The 25583-nt window shown below is 38.0% G+C and overlaps 1 protein-coding gene across 1 annotated transcript in view; it reads left to right on the top strand.

Annotated features, from left to right (window-relative positions):
• Fancd2 overlaps window positions 1-25583 on the top strand; it is a 147846-nt gene that overhangs the window by 102835 nt on the left and 19428 nt on the right. Inside the window, exons 17-20 of the mRNA XM_067158781.2 lie at window positions 974-1265; window positions 2646-2882; window positions 3194-3353; window positions 6341-6544. Of these exons, the coding sequence (XP_067014882.2) occupies window positions 974-1265; window positions 2646-2882; window positions 3194-3353; window positions 6341-6544 (893 nt within the window). The remainder of the gene's footprint in view (window positions 1-973; window positions 1266-2645; window positions 2883-3193; window positions 3354-6340; window positions 6545-25583) is intronic.

The raw sequence follows: 25583 nt of genomic DNA, 5'->3' as shown, positions 1-25583 counted from the left end.
TTCTCACTACCTGCGTCCTTGGCCTTAATTAAGGTACAGCCCCAGCATTTGCCTGGTGTGAAAACGGGAAATTACGGAATAACATCTTCAGGGCTGCCGACAGTGGGGTTCGAATCCACTATCTCCTGGATGCAAGCTCACAGCTGCGCGCCCCTAACCACACGACCAACTCATCCGGTCATACAGTGTGCGACAGCCTGCCTGAATATTGGCAGGAAGTAGCTGAGGAGTTTGATAACTTTCTTCTTTAGCATGCCATTCCTCTGGTTCATAAATTTTCTGATACTACCGGTATTGTAACACACCGGTTCATCATAGAATTCGTGCTATTCAATCCCTACTCTGAGGCACTGATTGGAATGAGCAGTGTACGTATTTAACAGAATAATGGCAGAAGAATGTTCACGGCAGTCTGCGGCCTGGTCATTCCAGCTCTGGAACTTTGAACTGTTAGATCGGCACCGTAGTACTGTTCGTTAAAAATGAAAAAATGTGCGGTTGTTAATTTGATCGAGTATTTTATATGATAACATTGCTTTTAATCGCTACATTCCTACTGACGTTTTTGTAATGATCTATGTTGACTTCAGTTAAGAAAACCACAAAGTCAGTCTGAGAATCCCTTCGACAAGCTTGGGTACATCAGCTAGTCTTTATATATGACTTGATTTCACGTATTTATTTATTTATTTATTTATTTATTTATTTATTTATTTATTTATTTATTTATTTATTTATTTATTTATTTATTTATTTATTTATTTATTTGTTTATTTAAGGTCTTCATTGGGCCACTTTAGTCAATTTTATAAAAAGGGTTCTTCAGTTTTTTTGTCTGGAATCACCCATTCCATTGGCCATCTGTTGATCTTGGTTTAAGGCTAGTTTGTTTGTGAGTTTATTGATTTTGTCTGTTGTCTTTTTCAAATCTTCTATTGTTTATTATTACTAAAGGTTTTTTCATTTCGTTCAGAAAATCTAAGGGCAAGGGGAAAAAGGGTAAAAAGCAGAAGAAAAAGAAGAAGGCTGAAGATGACTCTACAGAGCACCATGGTGCTGAAGATGAGGAGGAAGAAGAAGAAGCTGAAGTGGAAGAAGAAGAGGATGAGGAAGACGACGAGCCATCGGTGTTGTCGACGGCTAATGATGCTCTGTCTGCTGCTAGTCTGGGAGCCAGCCTGCCAGAGTACAGGGGCTTTCTGCGGGAGCTAGACGTTGATGTCCTCATTCTGCTGCGAGAGAAACTGGTCCTCACTCCAGACAAGGTGTGAACACAAGCATTATCAATTCACATTGGTTTCTACCTTGATAAAACAGAATGTTCCTGAGATTGGAGAATTTGTGTGCTATATGCTTTTAGATTTATGATTTTTTGAAAAGAAAGGTGCTAATTGGAAGAAGTCACTGTGATTATTATTAGAGAGAATTTTATCTAGTTGTATACAGTCGAAACTGGTTAAGACATCCCTCTCTGGCATGTTTCCCTGGTTATTATGTCGTTATTCTGACATGTCCTATTAAATACTTGTTTAAGAAACCTGGATATCACTCTTTTGCTTTACGTCGCACCGACACAGATATGTCTTATGGCGACGATGGGATAGGAGAGGCCTAGGAAGTGGAAGGAAGCGGCCGCGGCCTTAATTAAGGTAGAGCCCCGGCATTTGCCTGGTGTGAAAATGGGAAAACACGGAAAACCATCTTCAGGGCTGCCGACAGTGGGGCTCGAACCCACAATCTCCCGATTACTGGATACTGGCCGCACTTAAGCGACTGCAGCTATCGAGCTCGGTGGATAGCACATTTACGTCACTCTTTAGTACATTTGTAATTCCCACCATAAGAAGTTTAAATTAGCATTCCCGGCCACGTTGCGCACATGATGCGCCAGCGACAACTAGCCTGGGTGAGGATTTGGTAGAGAGCGTAATTTCACGGCCCTAGCCTGTCAGCCTACAGCTGCAGGGAGCGTCAGTCTCAAGCCAGTCTTTGACGTGGACGTGTGTTTGTTTGGATCGCGCAGTGGTAGCTCGTGTGACATGTTGGTGCTTAATTTTACGTTTGTGAGTGCATCGTGTAACAACATGCCTACTGTACTTACGCACAGTAGTTTGCGGGACATTCATTGTGGAGAAGAAAGCTAGACAGTTTACAAATGATGAAAAATTAAAGTTTATTGAGAAAGCAGATGCTAATCTATACATGAAACATGTGCAAATCATCCAGATGTTGGACATTCCTAGGATAACTTTAAATATAATTGTATGCAACGTGTATAGTTTGCGTCTCTAAGAACGCTTTTCCTTGATGATCTACTATGTTGGTGTTCTTAAAATGTATTATTTCATTATTTATTTTATTAATTATAATTGTAAACACTTGTTTCTTTGTTTTCATTGTAATTATTTTTACCTTCAAACCTAACCTTTAATTTAAGTGGTTTTTTAGCACGTTCCCTCTTTGTGGTGATATATTTGTTTTCAGTCCCCACAAAAATGCCCTAACCAGTTTTGGCAGTTTTGGCTTCACCATGACTTTGTTTTCTTCTCTAGACCAAACTGTTACACTCACCGTGATCCACCCTATTTTTTTATGAGTTACTGTACGTTCATTCTAAGGATTTTGTTCGTGCTCTACTTCTTCAGGATACTGCTTGCCTCACCCCTCCTCTGCTGTTGTTCCTGTTAGAAGACTTCTCTGCCAAATTGGAGCACTTCCTTACTGCAACAGTCAAACGTACTTCAAGTCTGAAATGTGCCTCCATGTCTCCTGTAGGGTTCGCCAACCTCGACACCTTCTCACCTGTCACCTTCGCTAGCAACACTGTCAAGATGCTGCCACATCTCTGCTCCAAACTGGAAACTGTGGCAGAGTACTGTCAGGTAACGCTGTTGTCTGTGAATGGGTTTTTTCTTTGTTTTTTTTAATAATACCAAATTTGCTAAGGTATGTGAAGAAGTTTAATAATACTGTACAATATTTATTGACGAAAATTTTAATGTAGCCATCCATATTATCCAAGTTTCCACTTAACCAAAGTAGACTCGTTCCGCGTTACCTTGGATAATAGAGGTTTTAATTCATCTGTCTTTTTGAGTCCATATCAGGCTGAGTTGGCTGAGATAGTTGGACTGCTGGCTTTCTCAAATAAGTTTTAGTTAGTTCTGATGTTGTGGAGCACTTATTGTTTCAGAATCTTTTGAATGAGAGTGATGGAGTGAGGGATGCCCCCAGTATGTTCCCAGAGGGTTCAGCCATCATCAAGTTGTGCTTCGGCCAGCTCATGAGAACTATTGCAGACCTCTTTGCATGGAATGGTTTTCAGAGCAGCACAAACTCATCATTACTTAAAGGTATGTGGCCATCTGAGAGTTAATTTTATGGTGGATGAAGTAAATCTTATCAAATGTCTTAAGAGATTGTGTACCTGTCAGTGCTGCTATGTCTTCTTCTATTAATTAATACAATCTTTGTCTTAAATATTCCATCTAGACAAATAAGCAAATCAACATAATAGCACTACACCCATGATTACAAAGCAACCACTGCTGAGCCCAAGGGCCTGCAGATTTCGTACTTGATGTATGGTCAGCACTTATCTTGGTTTTCTCACTGTCAGATATGTCCTCAGTTGTTCACACATAGTCCGAATGGACCTCAAACTAAGTAAAAATCTCTGAGCTGGTCAAGAATTGAATCTGGGACCTCCATTTATTGATATTGAGAAAGCCTATGACAGTGTGCTCAGACAGTTCGTATGGGACACATTAAGGAAAAACCAAGTTAACAGAGTGGAAGTGCAAATGATAAAAGCTATGTACAAAAATTGTGTTAGTAGCGTGAAGACTGGTATAGGAAAAAGAAAATGGTTTAAAGTTGAAACTGGTCCCCGACAGGGAAGTGTACTATCCCCTATACTATTCATCATAGTCATGGATGAAATTCATAAGAACATTAAACAGAGATTGGGAAGACAGGCAACAAAAGCCATGTTGTTTGCAGATGATATAGTGATATGGGGTGAGGATTAAGCGAAAGTGCAAAAACAAGTAGATGTATGAAATCAAGGGATAGAAAAATTTGGGATGAAAGTAAGCACAGAGAAAAGTAAAACAATAGTGATGACAAGGGGAAGGAAGGAAGAGGAAAGATAAAACTGAATGGTAAAATTCTGGAAGTGGTTAAAAGTTTCAAATACTTGGGAAGTGTGATCACAGAAGATGGAAGGATAACCGAGGAAGTTGGGAAAAGAATACAACAAGCAAACAGCTTCTACCAGAGTATAAGGGGTATTTTGTGGAACCAAGATGTCGTGAAGAAGTGTAAGAAAGTATTATATTGAACCTATTATGAACCCATACTAACCTATGCAGCTGGATCGTGGACTACGACAAAACAAGAGGAGAGTAGAATACAGGCAGCGGAGATGAAATTCCTAAGAGGTATCCAGGGCAAGACCAGAAAGGCTAGAATTAGAAATGAAGAGATAAGGAAAAGGACAGGAATTTTGAAACTTCAAGACAGGATAGAAACAATAAAGCTAAAGTGGTATGGGCATAAATGAGAATGGGAGAAGAGAGTGCCAAATAGTTTCTTCAGAGAATTTAACAGGAAAGAGACCACGAGGAAGACCCCCTACGAGGTGGACAGATTCAGTGTGGGAGTGCATAGAGAAGAGGGGAGGAAAACCAGGAGAAGAGTGGTGGAGAGACGTGCAGCTGTGGAGGTCCTTGATTCACAACCCAACCCAGGAAGCTGGAAATGGGAAATGAAGATGATGATGACCGAGTAAAAAACATTCTTGCTACCCATAGATTATATGGCTGGCATTCCACCCTTAATTGTAAGAAGTTCTGTTTTTCAGTTCCCACAATTTAACTTTCCTTGCCATTTATGTAATTTTTTGTTGGTCCTGTCTTAGGACCTATTCTTACAATATAGGGTGGTCGGAAACAATGTGAACCAGATGTATGAGCATTACAGGGTTGGTCATACTGATGAATAATTTGAAAAAAGAAAATTTGATATTTTATTTATTGACTGCTGAAGTTAACAAATCAGATCCTTCCCGGGTGAATTAAAATGGGCTTTGCGCAGCGGTGTTGTTAAATCTGCAGATGGCTTAGACCGGTTTGTGAGCCATGACTAGAAATCAGCATCAAGCCGGGCAAGCAATGATGAACAGATGTTTACTCGTTGATTTTTGTTCCTGTCATTTAGCACATGTGGTACCCATATACCCAATTTCTGTATCTTACCGATCGAATGCAAATAGCGTACCATAGTTGACTGATCACATTCAAAAACGTGCGCCATTTCTCGGATTGTTTGACGAGGATTCTCATGAAGCAACTCATTTGACCGATTTTCGTCAAAATCTGAAGTCTTTCAGAACGTGGATCATCAGACAAGTCAAACCTTCCTGCTTGAAAGCAGGAAAACCATTTTTGTGCTGTTCTTTCAGCAATTGCTTACTTCCCGTACACTTCACAAATTGTTCTTGCCGCTCCTGCTGCACTGGATCCTCGGTTAAACTCAAAGAGTAAAATGTGTCGGAAATGCTCACTTTTCTCAACTTAACATCCGTTTGTCTGAAATATACACAAATAACACGTTCACTATCAAGAAAACCTGTGTTTCACAACACACAAACTCCAAACACAGTTAAAACAACGGAATAATGATAAGCAGTCCCTTTATGCCGCATTGTTGCCAATCCAAAAGAATACCACACAAACATATGCACCGACCCAATAAATGGAAAAGAACATTGAATGTAACTTGAAAACACCCACCTAATATAACACTATTGGCATGTCTTGAAGCATTAATGAAATATGTTGTGGTTACATATGAATCCCGTAAAAGTGATGTCTCTTCCATATATGCCCAACACTTTTGTGTCACTTTTTCTTTTAAGAAAAGCGTAGTCTTAATATAAAACAGTACATTATTTTGATATCCTTTTGATGTAGTTTTTATCTTGCATTATTGTTGGAGTTAAAAAGATGGTCTGTACGTGATGGATGTCTTTGGTCTTCAGATTTAACTATTGCTAAGGGTATGTAAACCACCATTTTTGTGGTAATTATGGGAGACATATACAGTTTGAATCTGTGGCCTTCTGATCTGGTAGAGTGATCTGGGGCCGTACCTTAAGGCCATGTCTGCTTCGTTCCCACTCCTAGCCGTTTCCTATTCCATCATCACCATAAGGCCTCTGTGTCGGTGAGACGTAAAGCAAGTTGAAAAAAAATTTAAAAATTTGATCGTGTACAACAGGCTTTAGATGAGTGTCACACATTTTGTTGAAGGTACATACAAGACTTACATTTTTCAGATGGACTGCGCTTTTTGGCCGGTCGGCTGGATGCAGAGTCTGCCAAGTTGAGCTCTGTTCGAGAGCTAATCCGTGAAGCCGCTCGTTACTGCCAGGGATACGTGGAGCGCACTGTGTACCTGCCCTCGGCCTGTGCTCTGGTCAAACTTTTGGAGGCTCTCGCTCGCATTAGTGATACAGACACAGCACTCAAGAAACAGATAGGTAAGGCGTTAGCTCCTCTTCTCTATAGTATCAGTGATTGCAAGATTTTGTTGCTTGTTCAGATCAGAAGCTTATTTCATCTGAAGATTGTCATCCGTAACTGCACTTTGGTAAAGCTTTGACTCTTTTTCAGCACATATTCAGTATAGGAAAATAAAGTCTTTCTTGGAAAGTGACTAAACTCTACATTGTGAACATGAAACTAAAGTCAAAACCAGTTATAACAACTAGGAAGGGTTGTTATTGGCGATAGTCGCACAAATCCTTTTTTGTTAAAAATGTCATATCTCTAAGTTTCAGGCTGCAGATTTAGATGGTTAATTAACAGAGTAATTCCTGTCTGGCGCGTCCACATCGTGGGGGTGGGCACCCTACACTTCAGTAGGCTGGAGTGATAGGATGGCTGAGTTCAGTCGGTGACCCAGTCCTGTGGGGTATAACACAGAACCCATGCCCAGGGATACGGGTGAAGACCTCAACGGCAGTGAAGGCGGAAGTGAAAATCACTGGTACGGCGGATCTGGCGGAAGAGGCAATATCTGATCCCTGAGATCTGACTCAGAGCCTTCTGCCGTGCAGGTTGATAGGGGACTATTAAAGGCTAAGGGAGATAACCCCGACAGAAAAATCTTCGGAAGTGATAGGCCCAGCAAGTCAGCTTCTGAATAATTTGGAATTGCTGTCAAAACTAAACGAGGCCTCGGATGGAAATATTGTAATCACCAGAATAATGACTCTAGTTCCCTCATTGGTAATGATATTAATGACGGTTCAATACCTGATGCTCAATCACAACCAAAGAGGAGAACACACAAAACTCTATATGAGACAAATCAAAATTGCCACGCTAAACATTCTGACACTAACTGGCAAAATAGAGGAATGTGTAGACTTAATGAAAACAAGGAACATACTGGGACTCAGTGAAACCAAGTAGAAGGGAAAAGGATCAAAGGAACTCAGAGAGGGATACCATCTATTTTGGTCAGGTGGAGATCAAGCAAAAAATGGAGTTGGTGTTGTTATGGATCATCAAATGAAAGATCATGTAGTAGAAGTAAAATATGTTTCTGATCTTATTCTTCACATAATGCTGAAATTGGATTCTTCCCAGAACATCAACATCATTCAGTGCTATGCACCACAGACTGGTTGTGAAGATGAAGAAAAAGAACATTTTGAAGAAGACATAGAAGAAAGAATAAGAGGAGATGGAACAATTATCATAGGGGATATGAATGCTGAAGTAGGAACTGTGAGAGATGGATATGAAAGTATTCTAGGAGCACATGGATGGGGTCCACGAAACCCAGAAGGAACTAACGGCTTGACCTCTGTCTGAGGAACAACCTTATAATAGGGAACTCCTGGTATCAAAAACAAAAAAGCCATAAGGTCACAAGATATGGATGGGATGGAAAAAGTGAATCTCTTATAGATTACTTTTTGATCGAGAAACAACTACAAAATAGACTGTTAGATGTAAAAGTGATTCCCAGTGTCTCCCTGGAAAGTGATCATAGACTCCTCATTGGATACTTAAAGTTTAACAAGTTAAAAGAAGTAAGAACCACACATGTAAAGAAACTCAAGACCTGGAAGCTGAAGGACAATGATAGAATAATATAGTTCCAAGAAAACATCAAAACAGTGATACCAAAGACAGATGAAAGAACAGTTGAGGAGGAATGGAAGGATCTGAAAGAAAATCTAGTAATGATAACTGAGAAGGTTTGTGGATGAACCAGTGGCACAAGACGATGGAAGGAAACTCCATGGTGAAATGACAGAACAAGAACTGCTGTCCTGAACAAGAACATGATGTTCAGAAAATATTTCAAGAACTGGACTGATAATAATAAGGAACTATACAGGGTTGCTAAAAAACAAGCAAACAGAGTTGTTACAGAAGAACGAGAGAAGTGGTTGAACAAGTGGAGTGATGAATTGAAAGAGGATGTTAATGGTAATAAGAAAATGTTATATGGGATGATGAAAAATAGAAAAATAGATAAAGAACACTCCAAATACCTAAGAGATGATAATGAAAATCTGATCACTGAAGATGAGAAGATCAAAGAGACTTGGAGAACTTACTTTGATGAATTACTAAATGTGAATTGCATGCAGCTTACCCAAAAAGACAGTACCGGTACTACCTCTGACAACAGGTTAGAATTAACATGGAATGATGTAGAATATGCCTGGGAATACATCAAAACTGGAAAATCAGCAGGGGAAATGATCAAGGCAATGGGCATTTCTGGAAAACATTGGATCTACAGACTCTTTTGTAAGATCTGGAAAGAAGGGGACATACCAGTCGATTGGAAAACGGACATCATAATTCCAATCTTCAAGAAAGGAGACAAAGAAATGTTCCAACTATAGAGGCATCACTTTAACATCTCAAGTTGGTAAACTTTATGAAAGAATTATAGAGTGTAAAATCAGACCCCTTATTGAAGAGAACCTCTTCGAAGAACAGTATGGATTCAGGAAGGGGAGATCAACAACTGATTTAATCTTTACAGTCTGTCAATTAATGGAAAAATACTATGAACACAACCGAGATTTGTGGTTAGCCTTTCTGGATATCAAGAAAGCATTTGATGCAGTGAATAGAGAGGTGTGGGAAGCACGGAAGAAAATTGGAATACAGGATGACATGATACACCGGATCAAGAATTTGTATAAAGATACCTGAAGTAAAGTCAAAACACCTGTAGGAATGACTGAAACCTTTGATATAAAATCTGGGTTAAGACAGGGTGGTGTTCTGTCTCCTCTTCTTTTCATCACTGTGATGAAAGAGATTCAGAGAAAAGTCCACCAAACCATTGGAGGTAAGAAAATGAAAGTTATATTGTATTATATGCTTGTGGAGAGATTCTAAAGAAGATCTTAAAGGACAAATAAACTCCTGGGCAGAATCTGCTAAAGAATATGGACTCATCTGCAGCCAAGAGAAAAATGAGGTTATGTTCATGAAGAGATACAGGCAACCAATGGGACACATTGAAATGGAGGGGAAACAGCTACAGATGAACCATCAATTCAAATATCTTGGAAGTGTTATCTCTGATACTGGTTCTATAGATAAGGAAATTTCCCACAGAATTCAGGCAGGTAGCAACTTTTACAAAATAGTTAAAGACATAATATGGAACAAGAAAATACCAACAAAATGTAAGAGAGTCATATATGAAACTTATTACGTACCAATCCTGACCTATGGTTGCAAAACATGGACCATGAGAAACAAAGATGTTAGTAGAATCCAGGCAGCAGAAATGAAATTTGTCCATAGCACGATCGGCAAAACACGGAGGGACAGAGTCCGTCATGAGGAAATCCGCAAGCAGGCTCAAGTTGTAAGACTGCAGGACAAAATAACAGTGCAGCGACTGAGATGGTATGGACATATGCGACGCATGGGTGATAACAGATTACCAAAAAAAAATGTACGATCTAAAACTTGAAGACAAAAGACCAAGAGGGCGACCAAGACTCAGGTACAAGGACATTATGAAGATTGACATTCAACAGAGAGGACATACTTTGGAAAGCATTGAAGAAGGAGAGAAGTTCAGGGATCGCAACTGGTGGAGAATCCTCGTTTGCCGACCCATCGCTTAAGATGGAACGACGTGGGATATGTATGTATGTATGTAATTAACAGAATAAAGTTAATAGGCCTACTTCAAAAGCATAACTTCTTCCTCTAATGTTTACAAAGTATGTTCAACAATAATATGCTAGCAAAATGTTAAATAAGTCAGAAAAGGAGTAGCAACAATGTAAATTGATCAATAATGTTGCACCCAGTCTTAGTTAATACATGAGATCTTCTCTCTGTCCTTCCAAATTGTAGAAATCGTTGAGTGTGGTAGACACAGTTCCTTCTCCCCATTTTGTAATCTCTTTATTATTTGTGACTTTTCTTCAGACATAATACAGGATGCATCATAAAAATACAGGACCACCAAGTTGAAATAGTACACCAATTCAGTTATTTAGGAAGCGTAATGGCTAGTAATAACAGAGCTGAAATAGAAATTACAGAGTAACCAAAGGCTCTAACTTTTACAGTATCGTTAGACACCTACTATGGGATGAGAAGGTCCCACAAAATACAAAAATGACCCTGTACAAGTCATATTTCATTCCCATCCTTACATATTCTCTGGAAACGTGCACGCTAACATCAAAGGATTGTAGTAGGATTCAAGCCTGTGAAATTAAATTTCTTAGAACTGCCCTCCAAAAGACCCGACTTGATCATGTGAAAAATGATGAGATCCGATCTAACCTAGGTCTAAATGAATCGATGGAGGAAAGACTTAGGTCATCTAGACTTAAATGGTTTGGGCATGTTAAACGAATGAATAGCACAAGTTTACCATGTGCTTATTTGTAAAAGAGAATAACAGGTAGAAGTCCAGCTGGAAGACCAAGAAGAAGATGGACCAACTGAGGGAAGACATGGAGAGAAGAGGATGGAATTGGGAATCTGTCTTGGACAACGAAATGTTTTTGAATAGGCAACTTTGGAAGACGCTCGTTTTCAAACACCCTACCCGGCTCGCTGGAAGGGCAAACCGATGATGAGTCTTCAATATTAAACACTTTCCCTTTCATTTGCATCATCTCCACAGTAACTTGCCTTGACTATTTGACAGACTGATCTGAAATCCAATCTCCTTGCCTGAAATACAGCATCTCCACGTAGGAGGCACACCTCCCTCTTCAGGGGAGGAATGAAAACATGAGTAGTAGTAGTTGTTGAAATCTACGATCTACTGAGAACAAAAGTTTGAAAATAAGCTTTACATTGATGTCGGCAATCCCCAAATGCATAACAAACAAAAATCAACATTGAACATTATAGTTGATACATTTTTCTGAAAATGTGAAAAAATTACACCATTTTATACAATATGCCGTAATAAGCAATTTCTTAAATTCAGAGTTTATATAGGATTTAGACAAGACTGTTAAATTTTTCCGTTAAAACCAACAGTTCTTTAAAAGCAATGTCACAATAAATGGTTTGTTTTAAGAAATATATCATCCAGCATTGTAATGAAGAAGCAGTGCAATTCAATCCAAACAAACATGCAAATTCGAACAAAAGGGAAGAACTTGTTTTCGCAGTAAGTGTGTGTATAATGTGGCCGATAGCAGTTATCAACTTGTTAAAAGTAAAGACTGAAGTAAACTATCACTTAATTTTAATACTCAGTACTGATATTTAGTAAGAATTCTCAAGATATGGCAGCATGCATCTCCGATTTCAGAGGATTGGTTATATAGTCTCGCGTCTGTTTAAATATCAAAAAGGCTATTCCCATGTTAATTTTTAAGGAAAAGGCAAACATTATTCTACTGGGGCCGGAAGTATGTTTTTAAAATAAATGTGTGCTGATGTTGGATCAAGTACGCTGTTTGAGTAATAAAAATTAAATATTTCCCGCATAAACCTCACGAGTGAAACTATTTTAATTTTTAAGAATGAAATTTAACATGCACGTTCACATAGTATGGGAATTAGAAAATGACTAACAAGTAAGCCGCAGTATGGAATTCATCCGTGAAAGCTTTTGAGCAGATTAGAACAAACTGATTTTCATTTTATACCGATTTTAATGCACTCTTTGTATCTTTTCCGACTTTTATGAAAAAATCGATATAACAATAATCTGTATAGCAAATGAAGTTTTTGTTGTTACGAATTCTTTGAATAACAGACTTCTGCTGTATTAATATTTAACAAAACTATGTATAAAGTAATTTTTTTTTAACTTTTTCTAAATTTGCCTTCGTAAAATTAGGGTGCAGGGATTATTTGCGTATATACGGTATAATGTTATATCGCATATTTGTGCCGGGTTGAAGTTCTGGTTTTCAACTGTCAGTAATATAAAGACTGCACAGAAATTCCACATTAATTAAGAGCTCTTATGTAAAAGAATAAACTTGCAGCAATTTTAAATATTGCAAATATCAGTGATAAGACTATTTGCCAATGTTGTGCCACATTTACAATTCTCAGTCTTTTCTTCAAACCAATATTATACATTGTAGTTTATTTGACCTCATCTTATTGAATGTCATCGCAGACAGACATAGAAAAATACTAGACACTTTACTGTTAGTTATTTTCACATTTGGCCATAGGAAACCATAAGACGCTTTGTCAGTAGATCTGATAAATTAGACTTTTCATTACATAGATGTATTCCTTGTAGACCTTCTGACTGGGGATCCTCAAAATACATTTAAAAAACGCACTTTGTTTCAATTTCTTGCTTTAATTAGGAAGTTGAGGATTCTTATGCTGTAAGAAATGCAGCAATGAAAGAGTTTAGGCCACAGCCATTACCTTCCCTTCCTTGCTCTTTCCCATTCTTGTATCACCATAAACTTTTTTTTTTTTACTGTTAGGTTCTTCATTCCATCAAAACTAATTTATAAATAAATGAAATTTAGAAACCTACTCCCTAATAATAATGGCGTATGGCCTCCAGAGAGGCCTAGTGCGAGTCTTTTTCTCGTAGGCTACCTGCATGTCTGTGAAGATGAGTGCCTGCATAGGATGATTTCTATTGCCGAATATGCCATACACACCCAGTCCCCAAGCCATTGGAATTAACCAATTGTGGGTAAAATCCCCAACCCGGCCGGGAATCGAAGCCGGGACCCTCTGGACCGAAGGCCAGCACGCTAACAGTTTAGCCATGGAGCCGGACACCTACTCCCTGATGCACAAAGATAATAATAATAATTATTATTATAGAACCATGTATAGTTCAACGAAAGGTATTCGTGTAACCAAAAATGACAAAACAGAAAATTACCAGTAAAATAGCCAGCCCATTAATAGCTTGTTAGACAACCCCTAAATAATTACCAAAACAATTAAAATTTAATAATAATATAACAGTTGTAATGGTAGCGTCATTTCAATGAACTCAAATGTCAAGAAACAAACTGCATTGCCCATTATATATAGGTCAAACAAAATTTAAATTCCACACTAGCATAAAAAGAAAACAAAAATGTGATTAGATAGAAATTGGCATTCAGTTTGGGAAAGCAAGTATACAGCAACTCACACCCATTCTAAACATCAAAACAGATCTAAAAAAAATTTACATCAAAAATAAAAGCAAAGAAGATATCAAAATTTACATTAGAAAAATAAACTACATTTACAATAATAATTGTTATGGGAATATCTTGGATCACAGACATGTAAGAAGGTGCTGGGGTGAATGGGCAGACAAGTAATTGACCAGAGCATAAGTTCATCATCATCATCATCATCATCATCATCATCATCATCATCATTTCTTCGCTCCAGCAAGCCGGGTGCGGGTGTGTACGAGCCTCTTCCAGTTTGTTCTATCCATCCACAGATGCTGCTCATATATATGACACCAGTTCGCATCTCTAATTTCAAGGTCCTTCATTATCTGCTTTTCCCAAACATCACGAGGTCTTCCTCCTTGGTCTCTTCCCAGAAACATTGTGGTCGAAGTATTTCAAGAAGTCCTATGAGGGTTCATTCTTTTCATGTGACCATACCATTGCAATCTCTTCACTTCTAGAGTCTCCAGCAAGCTTCTTTCCAATCCAAGCTGTTATTGGATATCCACATTCCTTTTGTTTTTTGTAGACAAGAACGAAGAAACTTCATTTCTGTTACCTGAAGACGACTCTTTGTTGGTCCAGTAAGTGTTGCTGCTTCCAGCCCATACATCAATATAGGTACTAGATATATTTTGTACAAGCTGATCTTGGAAACTAACGGAAATGTTTCATCCCAAAGTATTTGATGTACAGCGTGATAGAAATTGGAAGCTTTCTGTATTCTGTTACTAATCTCTTGATGTATGGTATTGTCTGATGACAGAACACTACCTAAATACTGGAAGTTGTCTACAATATCCATCTCCTCATCTCCAATTCTTAGATGAACAGTTTGAGAGTTTCTACTCATCACCAAGCCAACTGTCTTCGTTTTGCTGATTTTGAGACCAAAGGTTGTAAAAGCTTCATGCCAGAGATCTAGTCTAGTTTGTACTTCCGCTTCTGTCTCACCCCATACCATTATATCAGCAGCAAAAACCAGGGCATTAGTTGTTGGATCCTTTCTCTTAACCGCTTTTAAAACTTCATCCATTATGATTATGAAGAGAAGTGGTGAAAGACAACTTCCTTGCTGGACTCCACTCTTCGTTTCAAACCAACCTGACCTTCCATCCTGGACCTGGACACAAGACTTGGTTTCATAAGTTAATGCACTAAATTTTGAAATTTAATTTCTTTCCCTTTTTTTAGCTTTAAATTTGATAGATAGAGGATCTGAATAAACAGTAACAATATAATAATGAACTCGTCAGCTCCAACAACAATGACTTAAAGTCCAAAAATCAGGTACAAAACTAGAGAGAATTATCAACATGATAATACACAAAGGGATGGGCCTTATACGAAGGTCGATCAAATATAAACAGGATTTTTGTTCGTGAACATCGAGAGTTGGTAGGACTGGCCCCACGCGGCTTCTATGCTTAGGCGGGACTGTTAGGAGTGGGGAGAGTGTGCTGTTAGATATTTCCCGCCATTTCATCAGTAACGCACACGATGTCGGAGCAACAGGTGCACCCCTCACCTGCGCAATGCACAATTATAAAATTTCTCGTCATGAAGGTGTTACAGTGGCAGAAATTTCCAGAGATTGACTGCACAGTTCAGTGATCAATTGTTGTCAAAGACGCGTGTGTTTGCATGGCCTAAACAGTTCAAGGAAGGATGAGAACGTGTGGAAAATCAGCAACACGATTGCCGTCGTCGGACTAGCATTATGGACGAAAACATTAGTGCGGTTAAAGACATTATTGGCGCTGATCGACGTGCATGAGCGACGCACAATCAATGCTGCTTACTACTGCGAGCTGTTGAACAAGGCGAGGGTTGCATATTGCCGCAACAGACGAACCCAAACCGATTTGGTCATCCTACTCCACAGCAATGCGCAGCATACTGCAGCTCTGTCTCCAGGCTGCAGGAAATGCACTGGACTACACTTGATCATCCTCCTTACGGCCCGGACTTATCGCCCTGCATTTTCCATTTGTTTGGATCACTTAAAGAAGCTCTAAGAGGGCAACGATTTGAAGATGACGAGAGTGTGGAAGATTTTGTGCGCAACTTGCTGGTGACACGACCCTGTTCTTTTTACGATAAAGGCTTCAAAAAATTGCCCATGCACTCGGACAAATGCATTTCCAAAGCAGGAAACTATGTGGAAAAATAAATTATAATTGCCTTATGTTTTTCAATAAATGAATATAAATAAAAAATAAAATCCCATTTATATTTGATCCCCCCTCCTAGCTCTGAAACAGGTACACTATTTTATAAGATCATGTTTGCTCCACTAACTTACATAGCCTAGGAGGCTGAACTCCAAAATTAACACAGTCCAGCCTCTCAGAGGCATAAATTTCTTACAGAGCATAAGGTTATACCTAACAATCTTCAAATAAGGTATTTACAGTCACTTAGCCCTGTTTTGGGCTTATCTTCTGCTCAACAGTTTTTCACTTTCTGCTACTGAAACATAAACAGGGGCAATAAGTGCCCACTCAAAATGAACTAAAAAAAAAAAAAAAAGGTTGAACCTTACTGGTCATGAAAAAAAAGGGCAGGAGGTTATACACTCGCACTCCTAGAAGTTTTTAAAACCCTTAAGTGGGCTTATGGCCCAATGATACAGAGGCTAAGCCTATTCTACGCCAGGGTGACTAAATGAAAAACATTAACACTAGGACCGCCGGAACATACTGTATACCTAGAACCGCCGATGTGGTCATTTTGACCGCTGTATTGTAATTATTTGTATTCTCAATATGTATAGTAACTCATTATTATTGTTTCAAATGTGTATTACTAAGTTTATAAAAGATTAATTGTGGGATCTAACACGGAAAAGAAACAAATTATTTAATTGTTTTGCAAATTAATATTTTCCTTATTTATTACAAACACAAAAACGTTTCTATAAAACACACTTATCTAATAAACAAACATTGTTTTTACTTCTAATTATTTTAGTCTAAACGGTAAAATAGTTATTACTCATTATCAGAAATGAAAATTGAACATTTAGTGCAATTTGACCTGAAACATGTTTGCCAAGTCCATGCAATATATTTGTGTGTTTCTTTTCCTTCAGTGTATTTGCACACGCTAATGCAATTCTACATCTTTAGAAGCAGAAACTACATACCACGACCTTAGTTAAGTCCTTGAGCAAGAACCACACACTCACTGTTTGCACTTTCTGCAGGTTAATCTTGTCTTATTCCTGCATTTCTTTATTTGGCATTGCCTCTTCTGTACAGATCCTTCCACAGGCTCCCTAATTTGGGTTCTGTATCCACAGACTTAGGTTTCGATCCCATGTACCCCATACGAAGCTCTTCTGCAAGCTTCAGGATGTCATTTCAGTGACTGATCTTCTTCCCTGTCACTTTTTGAAAATGATCCAGGAGTTGATAGTTGCCAAGTCAAGAATATTATGAAATACATGAACAGGTCATCTTCGTGTAGTGGATCGAACAGTATATTTTCTTCCCATTTGATCCACCACGTTCACACCATATTTTGTGTTGTTGTAGAAGTCTTCTGTTTCAGGAATCCTTTTGGGATTAGCTTGAAGTTCGACTTCTGAGTGCAAAGTACAGTATACGACGACTTTCTTGTTTCGTTTACCTTGATAAACTGTAAGTGTGTCATTGGAATGTTTCAGGAGAGTTGAGTCATGAAGATTAGGTTTCATAGCCTTCAGAGCTTTAGGAATTTCTCTCCTTGATCGTCTAATGGTTCAACAATATTCGTACCATTACTTTTCAACTTCTTACCAAGTTTACTGTTGTAAAAATAGTTGTCTGTAGTCACTTTTCGCCCCTTCTTTTGAAACGGCTCCATCAACTTCATTACTACACTTTCGGGAAGAGTCTTGTCACGTAGTCTGAGGTCGTCTTTTCCTGGGTAAGCATTCCCATTGCACGTAAACTTTGAGTCAACCTCCACAAGAAGCCTAAACTTAATTCCAAACTTATCTGTTTTGTTGGGCATGTAATGTAAGAATGGACACCTTGTTTTGCTTAGAAAAATTTGCTTATCCGCAGGCAGATATTCACCTAGAATATGTCAATTGACAATTTTCCATAAATTTGTTCTATACTTTTGATACTAATGCAAATGTATGTGTCTTCAAACGTTCTAATCTTGTAGTTCTGACGTCGAAATGCAAAAATCTGTGGATTTCTCTAAAACGGTTCCTCGCCATTGTTTCACTGAAGAATGGTGGCCCCCACTTTTTAGTCCAGAGTTGATCAAGTTCAGTGCTATTGGCTCCAAGGACACCACGAGCATACACTAAGACAATCAATGCCTCCAGTTTTGCTAAACTTACACTCCACAATTCATCTCCTAGAACACGTTTTGCTTCCGTTTCCGTACAGTGTTTAGTGTGTTTCAATATAGATTAATCAATAAAAAGACGCCATGCACGCGCTACACTGTCCTCAGAAACATACCGCTTTGAATATGGAGTAGGTCCTGGATTTTTTCAAGATGTTGTGACAAGCCATTCTGCCAGATGTAGCCTTCCCAAACTCTCCTGCAGTCCACTCCGTGATGCCATCTGTACCTAGTAACGTATTACTTGGTCCTGGGAGTCTTGTGTTTATACGTCCCCTCTTATTTCCAACTTTTCATATCATATTTTCTACTGCTATAATAGAACAATTTAAAATTTTCAGTTCTCGGCCTATACCAGGCATAATTGCAGTCTAAATGGTGAATTTCAGTACCAAAGTTGAAATGTTGACATCAAGATAATGTTTATCATTAGGAAATTGTGACAGCGCTACTCTCAGAGGAGAGTGACCCATTAGCTCTCGTAGCCGCCTTTCAATAAATGAATAAAGAAGAGAATGAACAATGGCCGTGCATGGACTATCACAGTTTCATTGTTGTGCTTGTATTATTGCAGGGAGAATAATTATAAACAAATGTTATCTCAACCAGTGGAATAAGCACATGTTCTAACACATTTTTATATGATAATCAATACAGCGGTCAAAATGACCGCTCCGGCGGTTCTAGGTATACTCGTTACCTACGTCTTAACCAATGACACAAAATTAATTAAATTTAATACCGATGATTCTGACGGGTAATAAGGAAAAGTCACTGAAGCTCTATGCAATACAATAGAAAATGTGGTCAAAATAAGGCTTTTGAAAATGTGTAGCGGTCATTTTGACTGCTCCGGCAGTTCTAGTGTTAAATTTCAAAAGAGGTCAGGTCAGGTACATATTGCTACCATATACGACGGTAGACGGTACTACCTGCAACTGTCTGGCCGAGGGTTGGGTGGCTGTTACCAAATCTGACAAAACTAAGGGAGAACCAATGGCTATGGGCAGAGGAGTTCACCCTTAGGGAGCTTGTTGAAGCCATTGTGTAGGAAATGACACACACATTCAACTGGAAGCTGCTGTCTTGTAGATGTGGCAGGGGGCTGCTAAAGGCTAAGGGAGATAACCCTGACAGAAAATCTTCTCTAACGTTAGGCCTAGCAAGTCAGTTGGAGAGAAAATGCAATCGCTTTCAACACTTATACGAGCCTCGGATGCATACAAAGAACTCAGAGTAGACAACAGCACCCGCAGACCCACGCCAGGTATGATGGCTTACAGCCTGATGATAGGCCAAGCCTTGCGACTGTGAAACAACCCCGGAGAAGACAACACACTCAAATAGGAACAATTAATGTACTGAGTTTGACTGGGAAATGTGAAGAGTTAGTGGATATCATGGAGAGAAGGAAAATATCAATCCTAGGACTGAGTGAAACCAAATGGAAAGGTGAAGGGAAGAAAGAGTTGAGGAAAAACTATACCCGAATGGTAACAACAGAGAGATGAGAAATGGAGTAGGATTGATATTTTCTAAAGAGTTAGATGGGATTACAGGGATCCAGTACATCAATGAGAGGATAATAAAGGCAACAGTTCACCTTGGGAAAGAGAAGCTGACACTGGTGCAAGTGTGTGCCCCTCAGATGGTCTGCAATCAAGATGAAAAGAACAAGTTTCTCGAAGACCTAGAAGAGATCATCAGTGAAGAGAGGGCAATCATCATTGGGGACCTCAACGCACAGCTCGGGACAGACAGGAATGACTATGAGAAGGTGATGGGACCACATGGCTATGGGAGAAGGAATTCAGAAGGAGAACATCTCCTAGACTTCTGCATAAGAAACTGCTTGGAAGTTAAAAACAGTTGGTTCAATAAAAGTCATCTTGATTTATGAATTTCATTTTCCGTATTGACATTTACCAATCTTCATAAAAGGGAAGAAAAATTCCACCTAATCAATACATTTATTTTCTTGTAAAGTATTACAATCTAGAACCGGTTTCGACCCTTCATAGGTCATCCTCAGCTATATCAGAATCACATTTGCATTTCTATCTTATACCTCTGAAAGACCTTCATGATATATTGTTTCATAATTTTCAGTGAAAACTTATCTTAAAAACTTACAAATTTCTAAGCGTTGTGTTAAAATTAAAAATTAAAATTACAAACTTTGTCTATTATATACATGCCCTTGGGCTGACAGAATGCATCCTTGGGTTGATTAAGCATCTATCTTAGGTATTGTTGCTTATTCTGTTGAATCGAATCCCTTTTATACTTATGTACAATCGTGAATAGACTATCAGTAAAATTTGATAAATAAAGCTTGTGTGATAATTATAATAAAATATCATGTTACATCTTTATACCTTATTGCTGGAGTGATATTATTTTAGGCAAAATATAAATGCGTGTTGACCTCTATAAAATATTTTTACATAAACACACTAATGTACTTTAAAGTCTAATCATTGTACTTTAAAGTCTAAAATACTTATTGCTTGGATCTTGCATTGTTATGTGGTAAAATATTATAACAATTTGTCTTATATAATAACAGATATTGATAATGTTTAAATATGCCGTGTATGGTTGGCTTTTAAATCTAATGATTAAATGTCAGTTCCTTCTTGCATAAAATTACAAGTTTCATAGTATGTTGATTATATATTGTATAAAACATAAATGTCTGTTAAATTGAATGCTTATCATTTACTACAGAAGTTTTAAAAACACTTGAATGTCTAGTAATATAGTCAGTGTGTTTAGTGACACTGAAACGTGTTGGCCTTGATTCTTGCGTTATATTTCCATAATTTGCTTTTTTTTTTTTTTTTATTATTATATGTATATATGTCGAATGTTGATCTTTATAGGTTCCATTTGTAAATAACAGCACTCTCCTATAATTGTGAAATGGATCAATATAAGCTTGATACGTGTTAAATTATGGAATATATGTGTGATTCAGTTCTAGCCTAACTTCTGGAGTTTTCTCCCATCAAATGCCGTAAGACTGTAGTGGTACCTTTCCCTTTTTTTAAGGCTGGTAAAGTCTGTAAGCCAAAATGAATGAAGTGGGTTAGATTTCAATAGAAGTGTAATATTGTGTGAATTTGTAAAGCCTGAGTTAATTTACTTACTGCTGGATGTTTGAAATGCAAGTTTCTTGGCCGTTTGACGAGTAATGTACCTCGTACTGATGGTTCTAGTGTTGTCTGTTGTGAGAGGGGCGGAGGGATAAGTAGGGGAGGTTGTTACGTGTGTATGGGCGGAGTCACTGAGGTTCGCTGTCTGCGCCGTAGCTTGTGTATGACGTCGTCTGTTGACTATTTTAAGGTAGTCGTTTTTTAAGATAGGAACGATTTTATTGAACAAAATATTAGTTTTTTCAGATAACTCATTTATGTTATAATTAGGATTTGCATACTGATCTAGTGTTATATATAATTCTTCACTTATATTAAGCAAAGGACCTTTAGGTTCTACATTTAATATTTTTAAATCGTTATTTATGTCCGTAAAATAGTGCTTATATTCATGCATATGTTGCCCTATTGCCGAGAAATGATTATGCCTAATTGCGTTTACGTGCTCATTATATCTAGTCGTGAAATTCCTGCCTGTACGCCCCACATAACTTGTTAACCAGTTGTTACATTCCATTCGGTAGACTCCTGATTGAAGATATTTGTTACTACTATTTACTGATTTGCTATTATATATGACATGCCTATTATTTTGTGTAGTCTTAAATGCTATTTTAATGTTATGCTTCCTCAGAACATTGGTTAGTGAATATACGCCCGTATTATTGAAAGTGAAAGTTGCGTAATTTTTTCTGGGTTGATCTGTTTTCGTCAGAGTGGTGTTGGGTCGTGATTTGAACTTACGAATGATGGAATTAACCATTTCTTTTCTATAACCATTTTTTTGAGCTATTTCGTGAATTAGTTGTAGTTCATCTTTGAGATCTGCTTTTGACATCGGTATATTAAACGCTCTATAAATCATACTTTGATATGCTGCTTTTTTATGTGGATTAGGGTGATTAGAATCTATTTTTATGGTGTTTATTGTATGTGTAGGTTTCCGGTAAATTTTGAAGGTGAGATGTTTTTCGTGTCTAGTAACCGTTAGATCTAGGTAATTTAGTTGACCGTTACTCTCGGATTCCTTGGTGAATTGTATACATGTATCTATGGCATTTATTTTATCCAATATTGCATTTTCGTTGGTTGTTCTGTTGTCGATGATGACGAATTTCAAACATCCAGCAGTAAGTAAATTAACTCAGGCTTTACAAATTCACACAATATTACACTTCTATTGAAATCTAACTCACTTCATTCATTTTGGCTTACAGACTTTACCAGCCTTAAAAAAAGGGAAAGGAACCACTACAGTCTTACGGCATTTGATGGGAGAAAACTCCAGAAGTTAGGCCAGAACTGAATCACACATATATTCCATAATTTAACACGTATCAAGCTTATATTGATCCATTTCACAATTATAGGAAAGTGCTGTCATTTACAAATGGAACCTATAAAGATCAACATTCGACATATATAATAAATTAAAAAAAAAAAAAAGCAAATTATGGAAATATAACGCAAGAATCAAGGCCAACACGTTTCAGTGTCACTAAACACACTGACTATATTACTAGACATTCAAGTGTTTTTAAAACTTCTGTAGTAAATGATAAGCATTCAATTTAACAGACATTTATGTTTTATACAATATATAATCAACATACTATGAAACTTGTAATTTTATGCAAGAAGGAACTGACATTTAATCATTAGATTTAAAAGCCAACCATACACGGCATATTTAAACATTATCAATATCTGTTATTATATAAGACAAATTGTTATAATATTTTACCACATAACAACGCAAGATCCAAGCAATAAGTATTTTAGACTTTAAAGTACAATGATTAGACTTTAAAGTACGTTAGTGTGTTGATGTAAAAATATTTTATAGAGGTCAACACGCATTTATATTTTGCCTAAAATAATATCACTCCAGCAATAAGGTATAAAGATGTAACATGATATTTTATTATAATTATCACGCAAGCTTTATTTATCAAATTTTACTGATAGTCTATTCACGATTGCACATAAGTATAAAAGGGATTCGATTCAACAGAATAAGCAACAATACCTAAGATAGATGCTTAATCAACCCAAGGATGCATTCTGTCAGCCCAAGGGCATGTATATAATAGACAAAGTTTGTAATTTTAATTTTTAATTTTAACACAACGCTTAGAAATTTGTAAGTTTTTAAGATAAGTTTTCACTGAAAATTATGAAACAATATATCATGAAGGTCTTTCAGAGGTATAAGATAGAAATGCAAATGTGATTCTGATATAGCTGAGGATGACCCATGAAGGGTCGAAACCGGTCCTAGATTGTAATACTTTACAAGAAAATAAATGTATTGATTAGGTGGAATTTTTCTTCCCTTTTATGAAGATCAATAAAAGTCAGTCGCAAGATTACCCATTACAGCTGGGATGGAAAGAGCAAGATGCTCATTGACTATGTCATTACAGATAAAGAAAGAAGTAGGCTTGTGACTGATGTCAAGGTGATTCCAAGTGAGAACCTCAATAGTGACCACCGGTTATTAGTAGCAGATCTGAAAGACATTAACGTACCAAAGATAACAACCAGGAAATTACCTAAGATTAAGGTCTGGGAACTACAACAGATAGGAAAAAGGCCGTACTGTCAGGACCGTATAAGAGGACAACTGCCTATGGAAGAAGTGGAGAGGGGTGAGGTAGAGTTGACAAGATTTAAAAACACCTTGATAAAAGAAGCAACAGAGGTTTGCAGGAAGACAAGTATGAGAGTAAGGGAAAAGGGACACCCTGGTGGAATGAGAGAGTAAGATCCTCAATAAAGGAAAGGAACATGGCACAAAAAGAACGGATAGAGAGAAATCCAAGCCAGAACAGGTAAGGGAAGAGGGGAAGATCAGAGACCTCGAGCAGGTTTACCGGGACAAGAAATTGAGAGTTAAAAGAGTAGTAGAAGAGGAGAAGATAAAGTGCTGGGAGAAATTTACTCAAAAACTGAAGGAAGACAGCAGAGGTAATATGAAACTATTATTCAGAGTGATCAAAAACAAAAGGAATTCAGTTGAAACCATCAAAGCAACTAAGGATCCTAATGGAAACCTGGCCAGGAAAAAAGAGGACATCAGAAAGGTTCTGAGGAATCATTTTGATCACCTATTGAATAGGACAGAAGCACATCAGAGAACAAAAGAACCATCTGTTGAAACCTGCACAGAGGTACCTCCCATTACATGGGCAGAAACAGAAGCAGCCCTTAAGAAGATGCCGCAAGGGAAATCCCCAGGAATCGAAGTCAGCACAGACATGATTAAAGCAGCAGGAGTCCAGGGTTTACAGTGGCTACACAGAGTGCTCAATGCAGTTTGGAAAGATGGCAAGATACCTACTGATTGGAGCAAGGGTGTCATCCCCCTGTTTAAGAAAGGAAATTGCCGAAAATGCTCCAACTACTGTAGAATAACACTCCTTTCTCATGGGCTTGAGATTCTTGAGAAAATCTTAGAAAGCAGATTGCGAGTCATATTAGAGCCACAGTTTGAAGAGGAACAGTATGGCTTCAGGCCTAACAGGTCCGCAATAGACCTAATCTTCAGTGTACATATGTTAATGGAAAAATATTGGGGAAAAGGCAAAGGTCTGTTTATGGTTTTCCTTGACATTGAGAAGGCATATGACAGCATTGCAAGAGAGAAGATATGGGAATGCCTAAGAAAAAGGAATGTGCCAGAAGGACTGGTGAGGAAAGTTCAGATGCTGTATGAGAACTGTACCAGCTGTGTGCGATTGAGTGACGGACATTCATCCTGCTTCAAGACCGAAAGTGGTGTCCAGCAAGGCAGTGCACTATCCCTATTATTGTTTTATCACCATCATGGATGACATAATGAAGAACATCAAGAAAAGCTCTGGTGAACTAAATGCAATGGCCTTTGCTGATGATATGATCTGGAGAGAAACTGAGGAACAAGTACAGTCGAGACTCAATGAATGGAAGGTTAAGTTCCAGGAGTTCATTCTCAAGATAAGCGAACTCAAAACAGTAGTGATGGCAATAAACAGAGAGGGACGACCAGCGAACATCATGCTAGGAAACCATCCACTAGAAAATGTGGAAAGCTTTACATACTTCGGCAGTGTAATATCTCGAGATACACTAGCCACAAAGGAGGTGGCAAATAGAGTGCAGAAGAGCTCTCACTTTTACCAAGTAAGTACGAACATCTGGGATCCCAAAGTACCAACAAAATCAAAGCTGGTGATGTTCAATCAGCTAAGAAAGACTCATCAAGGTTGCAGGCAGCTGAGATGAAGTTCCTTAGGTCCACAATTCAGAAAATCAAACTGGACAAGTTGAGGAATGATGTGGTTAGGAAGGAAGCTGGGATTGTTACATCATTGTTGGATGGGATCAGTATGTCCAGACTG

This window comes from Anabrus simplex, chromosome X (genome assembly GCF_040414725.1).
Source record: "Anabrus simplex isolate iqAnaSimp1 chromosome X, ASM4041472v1, whole genome shotgun sequence".
NCBI lineage: Eukaryota > Metazoa > Arthropoda > Insecta > Orthoptera > Tettigoniidae > Anabrus > Anabrus simplex.
The sequence above is the reverse complement of the archived record's forward strand: the minus strand, read 5'-3'. Positions and strand labels throughout refer to the sequence as shown.